This window comes from Cyprinodon variegatus, unplaced genomic scaffold (genome assembly GCF_000732505.1).
Source record: "Cyprinodon variegatus isolate N-32 unplaced genomic scaffold, C_variegatus-1.0 Scaffold746, whole genome shotgun sequence".
In the NCBI taxonomy this organism is placed as follows: Eukaryota; Metazoa; Chordata; class Actinopteri; order Cyprinodontiformes; family Cyprinodontidae; genus Cyprinodon; species Cyprinodon variegatus.
Window position 1 is genome coordinate 228,873 of NW_015151199.1, and position 13,313 is coordinate 242,185.

At 38.5% G+C, this 13,313-nt stretch overlaps 1 protein-coding gene across 2 annotated transcripts in view; it reads right to left on the reverse strand.

Annotated features, from left to right (window-relative positions):
• Positions 1-13,313, reverse strand: part of LOC107098104 (neurogenic locus notch homolog protein 1-like) — a 47,350-nt gene that overhangs the window by 14,856 nt on the left and 19,181 nt on the right. For both annotated transcript variants that reach the window (XM_015395569.1, XM_015395570.1), the window contains exons 5-16: positions 12,469-12,591; positions 12,116-12,349; positions 10,706-10,861; positions 10,252-10,437; positions 9,073-9,186; positions 5,542-5,655; positions 5,196-5,429; positions 4,990-5,100; positions 2,169-2,361; positions 1,934-2,079; positions 1,742-1,855; positions 917-1,036 (exon numbers count right to left, since the gene is read on the reverse strand). In XM_015395569.1, coding sequence (XP_015251055.1) covers positions 917-1,036; positions 1,742-1,855; positions 1,934-2,079; positions 2,169-2,361; positions 4,990-5,100; positions 5,196-5,429; positions 5,542-5,655; positions 9,073-9,186; positions 10,252-10,437; positions 10,706-10,861; positions 12,116-12,349; positions 12,469-12,591 — 1,845 coding nt within the window. The remainder of the gene's footprint in view (positions 1-916; positions 1,037-1,741; positions 1,856-1,933; positions 2,080-2,168; positions 2,362-4,989; positions 5,101-5,195; positions 5,430-5,541; positions 5,656-9,072; positions 9,187-10,251; positions 10,438-10,705; positions 10,862-12,115; positions 12,350-12,468; positions 12,592-13,313) is intronic.

Consider the following 13,313-nt stretch of genomic DNA (forward strand, 5'->3'; position numbering starts at 1 on the left):
TATTCTTTAAAGGAGATTTTAGACAATTGGTCACCACAGCTGTACTTATTTTTAAATTTAACATATCAATAAGCTGAATTGACTTTCCACTATTGTTAAATTTATTCTAAAGTACTAGCGGTATTATATGTTTTTTTTTTTTCTTAGAATCTGCACAAATGCATTAGGGGACTATCTTTAAAAATGCTCTATCTTGGAATCCATACCAATTGTGCATCTTTAGAAAACAAACTATTGTATCTAATAAACTATTAAAAACAAAGCCATCCAGTAAATAAACTGGATTTCACCAGAAATTTCCCCTGCAGTATCTGGAGGAATCTAAATTGATTCTTTCTTCAAGCCATCATCTTAATTCGGACCATTTCTCTTTTACATTAAATGATGGATTTGCTGTTGTAAATTAACAGATCAATGAGTTTTAAAGTTTCATTTCATCCACCATTTTCCTCTATGGTTTATTGTTACTCTCAGTAAATAAAACCCTGATTACTAGTTCAAAAACTTATTTTTAAACTTTGACCTGCTGGTAAAGTGATATATCTTAGAATTTAATCAGTTTAATTAGTGTTTTAAAACTTCCATTTAATTTAATTAAGTAATTTTTATAGAGTTAAACCATAGTTATCATCTCTCTTTGCTATATGTGTTTTTTTTTCACCATTAGAAAATAGATCTTATTTTGCTTATCAAAAAAAGATTCCAATCAGAAATTTGTTCCTTTAGTATCTTCTAATTTCAAACAAAATGAAGCTATTTTTCTTTTCCTAAATAACAAGATGAAAAGCTAAGAAACAAATCTTCTTTAAATAGGACTGATGAGGGACTCAGTTTTCAATCTTATAGATTATCCACCTGGAGAAAGCCTCACTAAAACCGTTTGACCTTCTGATCATTTTTCAGGCGGGGAGCTCACCTTGCCATCCCTCAGGACAGACACAGGAAAAGCTCAGGTAGTCTTCTGACTCCTGACACACTCCTCCATGCTTACAGGGTTTGGAGCTACAAGGGGCCATCAGGATTTCACAGTTTTCACCTGTAAGACACATAAACACATCCTTGAGCCAACTACATAAGGTCTTATAAACTCTGTGATCTCATGTAGGACTCTTGGATTTGGCGATGACCCAAACCAAACGGACACAGAATCATCTTTCAATCAGAGCTATCGGAGGATTTTATCCAGGCCCTGTCAGAATCAGGGGCCTGGGGACACATGTCTCTATCTGTTTCCACAACGTACGACTCGTACGGGAAGCCAACTCCAGCTTCCGGCCATTGTAAAGCCATTTGCTGTTCTGTGAGACAGGAAGCAGGCAAACAGGAAATGTGTCAGGCACCATGTTCCCACCCCAACAAGAGTAATAGGATTTTTATTATTTAAAGTCCTGCGAAGGTTTCCAAAAAATACACTGCAAAAATTAGACAGCCAGCCCTTGGCCTTTCCATTATTATCTGTTTGGTCAAATAATAAAAAAAGAGATTACATGAAAACATTTCCAAGTTCCCTTTGGGAGAAACACAGAGGAGAGGAATCCAACACTTGTGCAACACTTTGAGCCCTTTAGGAAGTCTTGTGACTGAACTTGACAGTTATTTCATCACCAGGACATTTTTCCTCTTTGGCTCGAAACTCAAAGTAAGCAGTCAGTGGAAATTGGCCCCCTGTGAGGAAATTCCAGAAGAACAAGCAACTAGACTGATGTGTTTTTAAATAAGTTCCATTATAATAATATCATACCTGTGTAAGGCAGGACACAGTTGCACTTGTAACCTGCAACATCGTCGATGCATGTGCCCTGGTTCAGGCAGGGGTTGGAGGCGCATTCGTTGATGTTTGTCTGGCAGTTTGGTCCTGAGGTCACAGAAGACAATAAATCACACACGAGTCCACACAAAAGTCAACGGTGTGGGCACACAAACAGGTGCTGACCTGTGAAACCCATACGACAGGTGCAAACGTAACCGCTGGTCATGTCCTTGCAAGTCCCTCCATTCATGCAAGGGTTGGATTCACACTCGTTATTGTTGATGTCGCAGTTCTTCCCGCTCCAGCCGGAGTCACACAGGCATTTATAGCTGAAGAGAAAACAGCGCTAGGCTCAGTCTGTGTATGCTAAAGAGTTTTAGTTAAGCACATGTTGGATCTGTTGCTGTGAAGCTCTTACTCGTTAATTTTGTCTTCGCAGTGACCGTGGATGCAGGGGTTGCTGAGACACTCGTTGACTTGGGAGAAGCAGGTGGGATCGTGGTAACCGTCCGGACACACACAGGTGAAACTGTTGATTTCATCGATGCAGGTTCCACCGTTGTGGCACGGATTGATGGCGCACTCGTCAATGTTGATGTTACACATTGTACCTGAAGCCCAAAGACAAAATATTTTCATCTCAGTCATAGGACTCCACATGTTCAAAGTGACTTGCGCAAGCATTTAGACCTCTTGAACTATTTCATATTTTGGTATCTTAAAAAAGAAAACTGAATTGGAGGGTAACTTTATTTAATTTTTTTTTTATACAAATTTCCTAAATATAATACTCTAAAAAGTGTTGGTCTTTTTATATTTAGATCCCTTTACTTTAAATTGACAATAATTTGTCAACAGGGAAGATACTAAACATGCACTCCTAAAAATCGGCCAACAGAGACGAGAAGAAATCAAACCATAAGACCCATTTAACGTTTGTCACATGCCATATAGAGCCCACAGCCAGCATCCAGTAGAAAGTTATCTCATTAGATTAGATGGAAACGGAACCTTTAAGGCTAAAATGCCCAATACTGTATGTGGACGAAAAATGAGCCCTGAACACCATCTCTATAGTGAAACAAGGCGGTGGCAGCATTGTACTGTGGGGATGCTGCTCTTCAGCATGGTTATTAAAGCTTGTTAGTTAATGGAGAGATGGATAGAGCTAAATAAAGGGCCATGAGAGTCAAATTTGAACATATTTCAACCTTAGTTAATCCATTGTAGTATGTTCATGTGTTAGAACGACCTAGTCAAAGTCTAGAGCTAAATCCAATAGAAAATCAGTACCAGGATTTCATAGTTGACTTTCATAAACTATTTCTATCTTTTCAGACCTTGCTTTAACTGTTTAGAAATACAAAAATGTGCAACAAGAGAGTAGAAGACATGTTACTGACTGATAATAATTATGGTTTTGCCACATTTTATTAAGCACTAATCATTTTATTAGTTTAAAATATTACCAACCTTTTAAAAACAGAAAAACATGAATAGAAACCTGCATGACCCACCGTAATAGTTGCTATTACATCAATTAAACTAGATAAAATTTGACTTCCATAAATAGCTGTTCTGTTTTCATAAACTTTTTTTTTTCCATTTTTTCAGTGACTATAATAGAATAAATATTTCTAAATCAATGACCAACCAGTCAAGTCGCACAAAAAGCCTCAAAACAATGCTGAAATGATTGTATCAATTTTCAGAAGCATAGGAGATCTAAAGACCGCCTTTGTCGGCCACTTGAAGCGTTGACGCCATTCAGGCCAGTGCCATACATTACATAAAGGCTGCCCATTGAGCTTTAAAGCAGGGACCCGCTTCCAAGCTTTTAAAAGCTCACCTTTCAGGAATCTTTCAGGGAATCTTTTCTCCCGCACAAATCCCCACTGACTCTGTGTGCAAGTATGTGTGTGTGTGTCCTTTCTTTGGGATTGGGGGGGGGGCAGCTTGCATGTCCTAACAGCAGCAGGTTGGGGACTGGGTGGAGTTGCAAAGTGACACCAGATGAGCCTCAGAGGAGCGTGCTTACTCGCTCGCCATCTGCTATCCTCACTTTCTACCAGGACCAAGCTCCTCTGTCTGCCCCTCTGGTGCTCCAAACCTGTACTGCAACTCAGTCCTTTGATTTACATACCCATAGGCACATCCAAGACATGTTACCTTTCAAACTCCAACAAGAACACCCCCCTAAAAAAAGAGAGTGGACCCGAAAACACAAATTTCTGAATATTTAACAACTTAGTAAATGCATGCAACTTTCTCATCAGATAATTTTAAGCCTCATTAAAATATATCATCACCATTGCAATTTTCAAGGCTGTACCTAATTTTAATAAAATTTAGCTTTAGTTGCTGTTATTAATGTGGGACCACCCCCACTGAATCGGTTTGGGGACCGGAGGGACGTTCTGCAGAACCTTTAGAGCTGATTGGGCAAAGCAACAACTAGTGCCCGCCTTTTAAAGTTTACTTTTAGTCAATCATGCTAACAAATGAAATAGCAGCAGACACCATGAGAAAGCACAACATTTTCTGTTTTTACACCCCTGCTGTTCCTCTTTTGAAAATAAATTAGTGGATTGTGAGAAAACCGAAGTGATAGCAGCAGCTACACGTCTGTCCTCCTGCGCCGCCATGTTTATTCAGCTGTATGTCCCGTTTTTAAACTACGACATAATTGGCAGACCCTTTAAGGGCGGGACTCCATTGATTAAAGCTGCAGTGGTAGATGATAGATTCTCTGGTGTTTTGTAAACTCAAAAATACTGCAGGAATTAAGCTTCAGCTATATCTGCCTGTAAACATCCTTACATATACTTCACTGTATAGCTATCAATGTTTTGTTTTTTTTATCGCGCAGGGAAATCAGGGTGAATTAGTCTGCTTCCAAGTTTGCCAGAAAGCTCTCCCACCTATTTTAGTTCATTTATAACCAATCTTTTCAAGGCTAAACTTAGATGAAGGTCAAAAAGAGATGTATTATATGTTCAGCAGAGAATGGAAAGAAAGTGGAAAAAAACAAATCCTGCATTAAAACGTAGTACTGTATCCTACAGAGCTTCTGATCCACTTTAGTATATATTGTGCGACTATGATGAAGGTTAATCAAGTGGTCCCAATTTCATTATTTATCTTGTCAATCTTTCTTATTTTCTATGACATATAACCTAGTTCTCCTTCTTTGTTTTGGCTTCTCTTTAAATACTTTTAGTACGTCTGATTTTATTTACCAGTGTAGCCAGGTTCACAGACACACTCATAGCCGTTGATCTTGTCGATGCAGGTTCCATAGCCACAGAGATTGCCCTTGCAGTCATCAATGTTGACTTCACAGTTGATTCCTGTGGACAGAATATTGATTTTGGTTGATTTTTCGAGCTAAACTTTGGTTTCTAAATGTTCTTTTCTACGTCCTTATTGTGCAGCCAGTGCCCACCTGTGGTTCCCTTAGGGCAGCTGCAGATGTAGGCATTCTCTCTGTCCAGGCAGGTGCCTCCGTTCCTGCACGGCTGACTCAGACACTCATTGATGTTGGTCTCACACAGCCTGCCGGTGAACCCGGGGTTGCAGCTGCAGCTGAATGAGGCCAGCCCGTCGATGCAGGAGCCGTAGTGACAAGGATTGGAATAGCATTCATTTACGTCGACCTCACAGTGCCTCCCAGTGTAACCTAAAGGAAACCAGTGCATTCAACTTAAATTAACTTGTTCTAATTTTTGTAAAAAAAAAAAAAAAAAAGCTAGTTTTGTTTATTAATGTAAATTTTAGCTGAAGCGGTTTACCTTCAGTGCACTCGCAAGTGTATTTGTTGGGCCCGTCTGTGCACTTGGCGCCATTTTTGCAGGGTGTGCTGGCACACTCATCTATGTCTATCTGGCAAAGATTCCCAGTAAAGCCTAGAAAAAAAACAGCAAAAACAAAAAAACACAGAGGAGATTATTATAGGGTTTGTGAACTACGTGTGTAAACATGGCTAATTTGTTCTCTGAGTTTTCAAAACCAGATCTGCAAATAATGCTGGATCCATCCTAAAGAGCTCTCATCACATTACACAGTTTGCATGTTAATGAGATGCTGTGCAACACTGCAACCACTCCTTATCCCTTTCTCTTGTTTTCAGCAAAACGAAAACAGGGAGATGCAAGAGTAGGGGGGACAAGTTCGGTTAAAGGTGGGGGAGGAAGGAAAGAACGGAGGGTTGTGAGGCCTCCTGACTAAAGTCTGCAGGACAAAGGAGAGCCTGTCTGCTCAACACAGCGACAAAGTGAGCGCGTTGCCTTCTTTGTCCCCCAAAACTTTTCCATCACAATGTGCATTCTCCTGTCTTAGTCGCCCCCCAATCTCCCTGCTACTCCCTCTACTCCCCGCCCACCTCTGAAAGAAGCTAGCTTGACCTCTGACACTAAACCCTTCGTTCAGTCATAATCTAGCAGCAGGCTTCCTCCTTTTTCCTGGAGTTATTGTCGTCTCAGATATTACTGTCTCCCCTTAGTCACAGTCTGAGGATGTCGTCTGATGAAGAGATATCACCCTCAGATCAACCCTCTTAGGCAACAGATCACTGAAACCCACAGGTGTGCTATGAAAATCCACAGAGGAAGTATTTGTGTGCTGGACAGCAAACTGATTACTTCCTGTGGACTTTTTTTTATTTTAGCAAGCTGGAAGCAGACAAATGGGAGCGTAGATAGAATAATGATGGTACATGTAAATACATGCAGCTTAATAAAAAATGCCCAAGTTAATTGAAAAAAAAAAAAATATTCCAGATAATAAGGGTTTGCCTTTTCTCTTTAACCCCTAATAATCATGTTTATTTACAGATATGTCATCTTGAATTTAGCAAACTTCTGAGTGGGAATTATTTTATGTAACAGTTCCACACTGCAAAAACAATTCAGAAATAAGTAAATATTTCTGTGTATTTACACTTAATTTGAGGAGGTAGATAAGATGATATGGCAATGTCATGAGTATGTTTACTCTAAAAATAAGATAATATACATTTAAAATGAGACGTAAGAGTAATTGTTTCTTCTTATATTAAATATAAATTGTCTTGTTCCATTGGAAAAAATCCTCACTTCCCCCTCAACTCAATAGAAAATGCACTTATTTTAAGGGAAAATGGCTTATCTAGACTTCTTTTTTTTTTTTGCAGTGCAAGAATGTGAAAAATTTAAGGTGAAATATTCAAACCAAGTTGTTAGAATTCTTATTCAATGATTCTTCATAAAGAGCATATATATTAAACCTTAAAATATAAAAAAATAGAAACAAATGTGGCTCTGGTTCCCTTGCAGTGTTAGATAAGATTACCTCCCTTGTGTAGAGCAGTAAAATATAATAATAAAAAATTTTTTTTCCTTGAGTCAAAAAACATGACCGATTGCTTATCTGGATGTTTTGCGCGTCTCTGTTTTCTTGCACCTGGTTCCAGCCACCAATGAGAAGGTTGATCACCTTTCTAGGTTTTCTCTATTTTTGGCTCAATTTTCTAGCTGGGGTTCTTTGAAGTCCTTAAGCCTTATAATAAATTGCTTTGTAACTAAAATTCAATCATTTTTTTTTTTTTTTTTTTTTAAAGCATTGTGTCTCTATTTGCTTATCTTTCTCTGATATCTGAATTTGCTTGATGATCTGAAATATTTAACTATGAAAAAAAAAGCTAAAATATAATCGAGGAGCAGATATCAGACAGAATGTGGGGATATTACTCACTGATCCAAACTTAAAATTTTCTTTTAGGTCTGACTGATTGCCTGCTAAAGCCAATCCAAAGAACTCACCAACTTTTTACGGCATTGCTAGTTTCTTAGAGATAAATTAAAAAAAATTTGATTAAAAAGAAAGAAAAAAATAATTAATACAGTTGAAGCTGAAGAATTTTTTGCTTCTAGCTTCCAGTTTTGTGTTATCAATAAATTAGGTGGAAATGTTTTTGCCAAAATGTAAATCAGATCTAATGTTTTTTTCACAGTTTAGCAACATTGCCCCCTAATTTGATCTGTCTACATGATAAAGGCTTCAAACAAAACCTAAAAAACTCTGCGCAGGAATTTGTTCCACAGATGCACAAGTGTGCACGCTCACACAAAAGGCGATGCAGGCATGCACAAAAACACAAGCACTGCAGAGGGATTTATCCCAAGACGTTTCAATGGCTCTCAGCAGGGTTTCCATGGCTATTTCATGTACAGGAATGAAAAGGGGGACCTCGCCTCAGGCCTCGCAACAGGGACAAATTTACATCTGAAGCAGGGCGCTTCAGATCCCTCCCCCCTTGTGGTACCCTTTCTGCTACAGCATAACGGTCTGTGTAACCTGACACACACACACACACACACACACACACACACACACACACACACACACACACACACACACACAAACACATTCTCACCACCAGTCTGAGCTGCTTTCTTGCATAACCTTCACTCAGTGTTGAACAGTCTTTTTAGACATTACACTCTTCAGATGGCTTTCCTTTGAAATCAAAGCCCTGCTTGTTGGGATGCTTTTTCCTGTCCTCCCAAATTCCCTTTCTTTTTTTCTCATCAGGAGGAATCCTGCCTCTCTGGCTTTAATCCGTCCAACTTTGCTGTTTTCTCCATCCAAAAATAATCAATTCCACCTTGGCAATCCAGTTGTAAGAATTATGAACAGGAATTCCATCCTTTTTCTCTATTTTACTTCATTCTTCCATTCCACTCTTCCAAAATCTTGTGTGCATCTGAAATGGAACTTCTATAAAGATATATATCTCTATACATATAGAAAAAAAATCTATGATAAGTCTTTAAGAGAGACCAAAGCTGCTGTATTAAACATCAGCAAAACTCAGACAAACCCATTCCTGGGTTCTCTTTTATTCTCTATCACAATCAAAGTTTCTGGCCGATCATTAGACTTGACGAAAGGAATAAGAAACTTGCTGAAAAAGTTCACACTTCCTCAAGCCTGTCCCTATAGATTTTTTTAACCTCTCCTACTCAACTGCAGCGTTTTGCTCGGCTGCCCGGGCCTGCGTAAGCCTGCCTCAGGGCTGGGATTAGTGCCGTCCGGAGAGGTGTTTGCGTGTGTTTGTGTTTGAGAGCAGAAGAGAGGGAGCAGGGGAGAAACCTAAAGAGAGTAAAATAAAACAGACAGTGAAAGAGATGGAGCGATAAAGAGAGAGAGAGTAATGATAGATAGACGCAGAGAGAGAGAGAGAGAGAGACAGAGAGAGATCAACCTCTGTACCCCTTGGCCTTGTGCCCTTCTTTCTCCCATCCCCTCCCTCCTTCCCTTCTGCGGCGGCACGGCAGCCTCACCTGTGGGGCACTGGCAGATGAAACCGCTGATCTTGTCGATGCACTTGCCGTTGTTCAGGCAGGGGCTGTTGGCGCACTCGTTTGTATCGATCTCGCAGAACTCCCCCTCGTAGCCTGGCCAATTAGTGAGTGTGGACCGAAAGGGGGAGACAGATCGGTAAGTAAGAGATACAAGCTAAGAAACATGATATCAATGCCGCTATTTTCTACCTAAATAGATATTTATTATGAATAGAAATAACAATACAACTAAAATTAGCTAATAGAAGATGATGAAAGAGTTGAAAGAGTTACAATATTAATTCATTAAGACACCTATTAATGATCTAAAGTCAACTAGTAATCAAAAACGATTGCTCTTTAATTCACTTTAATGCCTTTTCAGCTCTTTACATTAACATTTAATAATTACAGAGATACAAGAGTGGCCATGGGACAACTTTTCTTCATCTTTGTAATTGTTTAACAAATTACACGGCAGTGAAATACAGCTGAAACAGCAGCCTCATTCAAGTGTTTGCTCCATTCAATATTGAACCTAAAACTAAAAAGGAGCTGGAGTTAAAAAGGTATGCTTACATTTAAAGCCTTTGGTTTTACTGGTGTGTTATAGTGAGGTTACCTCTGATGTTGGGCCTGTAAAACTGTTTCCCATTGGCAGAAAATAAAACCAGAGAAGGATCTGCTAAATATGCAGCGGCTTGGCGGACTACATTTAGCAATAAAGATAAAGTATTTCTTAGAATTATGTATATTTAAACACCTATACACGCCTATACTTTCATTACTGCACTATTAATAGGTTTTCTGTTCTGGATATTCGTCTCGGTTCTTTGGCCAGGAGCAGTGAAAAAACACAAACAGTCAATGTCAGGATTATTTGTGTGTTTCAATTGATTCTTCAAACTTGAGACCCTTTCACAAATAAACATAACAAACAACACAATCTGATTTTTAATCTGCAAAACCAATTACTGTCTTTATTTCATGTTAAAAGCTAATTATGCTAAAGGAATAGCAAATTTAATAAAGAAAAATCATAAAAAAATGACACTTTTGATTTCTGATTTGAAAAATAGAGTACATTTAAAGAAAGACATGTTTTGGGTATATGTTGGAAAAGCAAATCTATTTTTATTGGTTTTATGTATAAAAACCTTTTCTTATGAAGCTTCTCACCTGGCATGCAGATGCATTGGAAGTCTCCTATCTGGTCCAGGCAGGTGGCTTCATTCTTACACGGGTTTGATTTGCACTCATTGATGTCCAGCTCACAGCGTGTCCCCATGTACCCCTGCTGGCACATGCACTGGAATGAGCCGTTGGTGTTTATGCACTTCCCACCGTGCTCACATGGGTTGGAACCTGTTGAAAGTGATCAATGGTTTAGTTTCACCCTCTTTAGGCAACTGCTGACAAGAGGTAATTTCGTTGGAAAGTCTTTGAGATTAGATCATTTTGTTGGTTAAACATTCAATATTAAACATGTCTGATTACAACAATGATAACCCTGGGGCTCTTATTTTCTGCAATTAGGGGTTTCATTATTCCATAATAACAAAGAGTGTGATCTTTACTCGGGTTTTGATACTGGAAGATAAACTGTTTTGGGTTTAGGCAGAGTGATTTTTACCCATTGAGCATTCATCTACATCCTTATCGCAGGAAAGACCGACGTATCCTGAAGGGCAGGTACAAATAGGTTTTCCGGTGACAGGGTTGGTGTCACAGTTGGAGTCCTTTTTACACGGGTTACTGATGCAGGCGTCCTCTAGCTGGCACAGCAGACCTGCAGAAGAGTTAAAGGGGATAATATTAATGACTTCTATTCATTTTCCCTCTGCAAACCAACATCAATCATCTAATTATAACCCTGGAGTGTCCCTTTACCAAGAAAAACTTCCATTGCATTTGATCCCTTCTAGTTTAAAAAAATCTCTAAAACTTAAATAATATAGTTCTGCATCTGTTAGCGATTTGTAGTCCTCTAAGCAATTTTAGGTGGCCCTTGATTATGATTCAAGTTCCGGATTTTGATGCAGACACACGTTAAAATAAAATACTAACTGCAATTTTCCCTTTAAAAAGAACAATGAATTATAATAAAAAAAACCTTCTTGAAATGTTTTCTTTGTACATGCTATTTTAACCATGTATTAGTCATGTTTTGCTTTTGGTGTTATTTAAATAAAAAAGGCTACATACATCCAGTGACTAATATGAAATAACAGACTTGGATGAGCACATCTGTCAGAGTTGGAAAAATAAAGCAACAGTGAGGTATTTCATGGTTGCTGAAGAAAAACAAATAAAATCTGGAAAAAAAAATGTTTGCTGTGCTTTTGTTTTTATCCAAGCAAACCTAAAGACCTCTATATTTTAAATCGATAATAACGCAATTCAATACAATTTGCAACTTTACTTTTACGGGAAACCAATTAGCAACACACAAATCCCTTTTAATTGTCTCGGAAAAGTCCCTTTTAAGAGACAATTAAATCAAGTCATGCAGGTTGGATAAAAGTTTTCTATTTGCCTGTATTGCGTCATTAATGCTGCATATCTATAGAAATTGGACTACTTTGTTTCAATGCTCTACACTGAACAAAGATTCGTTTTTTGTTTGAGATTTATGACCCTTTGTTTTACCTACACATGATGTTTGCCCTTAAGTGCCAGTACGTTTGAGATTGAGCAATCTGTAAAGCATATTATCCTGATTGGCTGCAAGGAAATCATAGAACATCCTCTTTATGCCACCAGATAACATACTTGTAGTTTGGGATTTTCAGTTAATTTAGAATTCAGGAGGAGTGGTCTGCTCCACATACTCTGTGTAAACACCCTTCTTTATTTATTTGAACTATGATTTAACCACATGAAATGTTTTTCTATGAAATTTGTGTATAACCTCATGAGTTGTGTTGCATTAAAGCCATTTTATTTAGTAAAAAACAACTGTAAAACTTAAAAGAGAGAATGTGAAAAATATAATTCTTTAAGATTAAATCTTTATGATTTGGGTTTGATTTTTCACACACACCTGTACGACCATGAGGACATTCGCAGAAGAACGAAGCCACGCGGTCATGGCAGGTAGATCCCGGGTAGCAGGCAGCACTGGCGCAGTCGTCGATATTCTCGCTGCAGTCGTCTCCAGACCAGCCGTTCACGCACACACACTGGTAGCCGCCGTAAATGTTGTGGCACGTGCCGCCATTCAGACATGCATTGGGCATAAGCTGGCACTCATCAACATCATCCAGGCAGAGCTGACCTGTGGTGAAACAAGCAGGAGTTGTTTATTCCTCAGAAGAATGAATGAATAGTTTCTAAATCAACTACATTTCATCTGCATAACACAATTTGAGGAGAAGAAAGAAATGTTGTAGGAACCTGTAAATTCTGGTTTACACTGGCAGTTGTAGGTGTTGACTCCATCCACGCACGTGCCCCCATTCTGGCAGTCATGACCTGGACAGTCATCTATATTATTGTAGCAGTTTTTACCAGAAAATCCTGTAAAAGGCAAATAGAGAAAGTAAACATTACACAGCAGCTTAGTTACTTTAAGCACCAAAAAGAAACTCAGTTTCTCACTCTCGCCCTGGTCTGAAACAACAACTGCAGTTACAATTTTGTTCCGTTAAATGTGGTCAACTGTCTTTTCCTTCCCTAGAAAGAAGGCAGCTGTGCCCTTCTGAGGTCTGTGGGAAGCGTGCCATGTAATAACATCCCCTCCGCTTTACAGTTGCGCAAGAAACTACCTCTGGACCAAAAAAAGTGGTGAGTTTGGTTACATAACCTGCAAAGTAAAGCCAATATTACATGTAACTGCCACTTCATCACAGCTTGTTATTCCTAGAAAATAGCAGAAATATACTGATATATGCATATACTTATAAAAACAATTTTATTTAACTGTTAAAATCTTACTGATAAGTAAAATTGATCAAATTAGCTGTATGTACATTTGAAGAATAGATTACTTAATCTATTTTAAACAGAAAATTCTAATTTAAAACAGATAAATAAACTAATAAAGTTCTGATTTATAGTTCATCTCAAAATTGCATACTTTAAAGATTACAATTTTCACATTTGTTGATTCAATACCAGTTAGAAAGAAACAAATCTTTAAAAAACATGGATGGATGGATGGATGGATGGATGGATGGATGGATGGATGGATGGATGGATGGATGGATGGATGGATGGATGGATGGATGGATGGATGGATG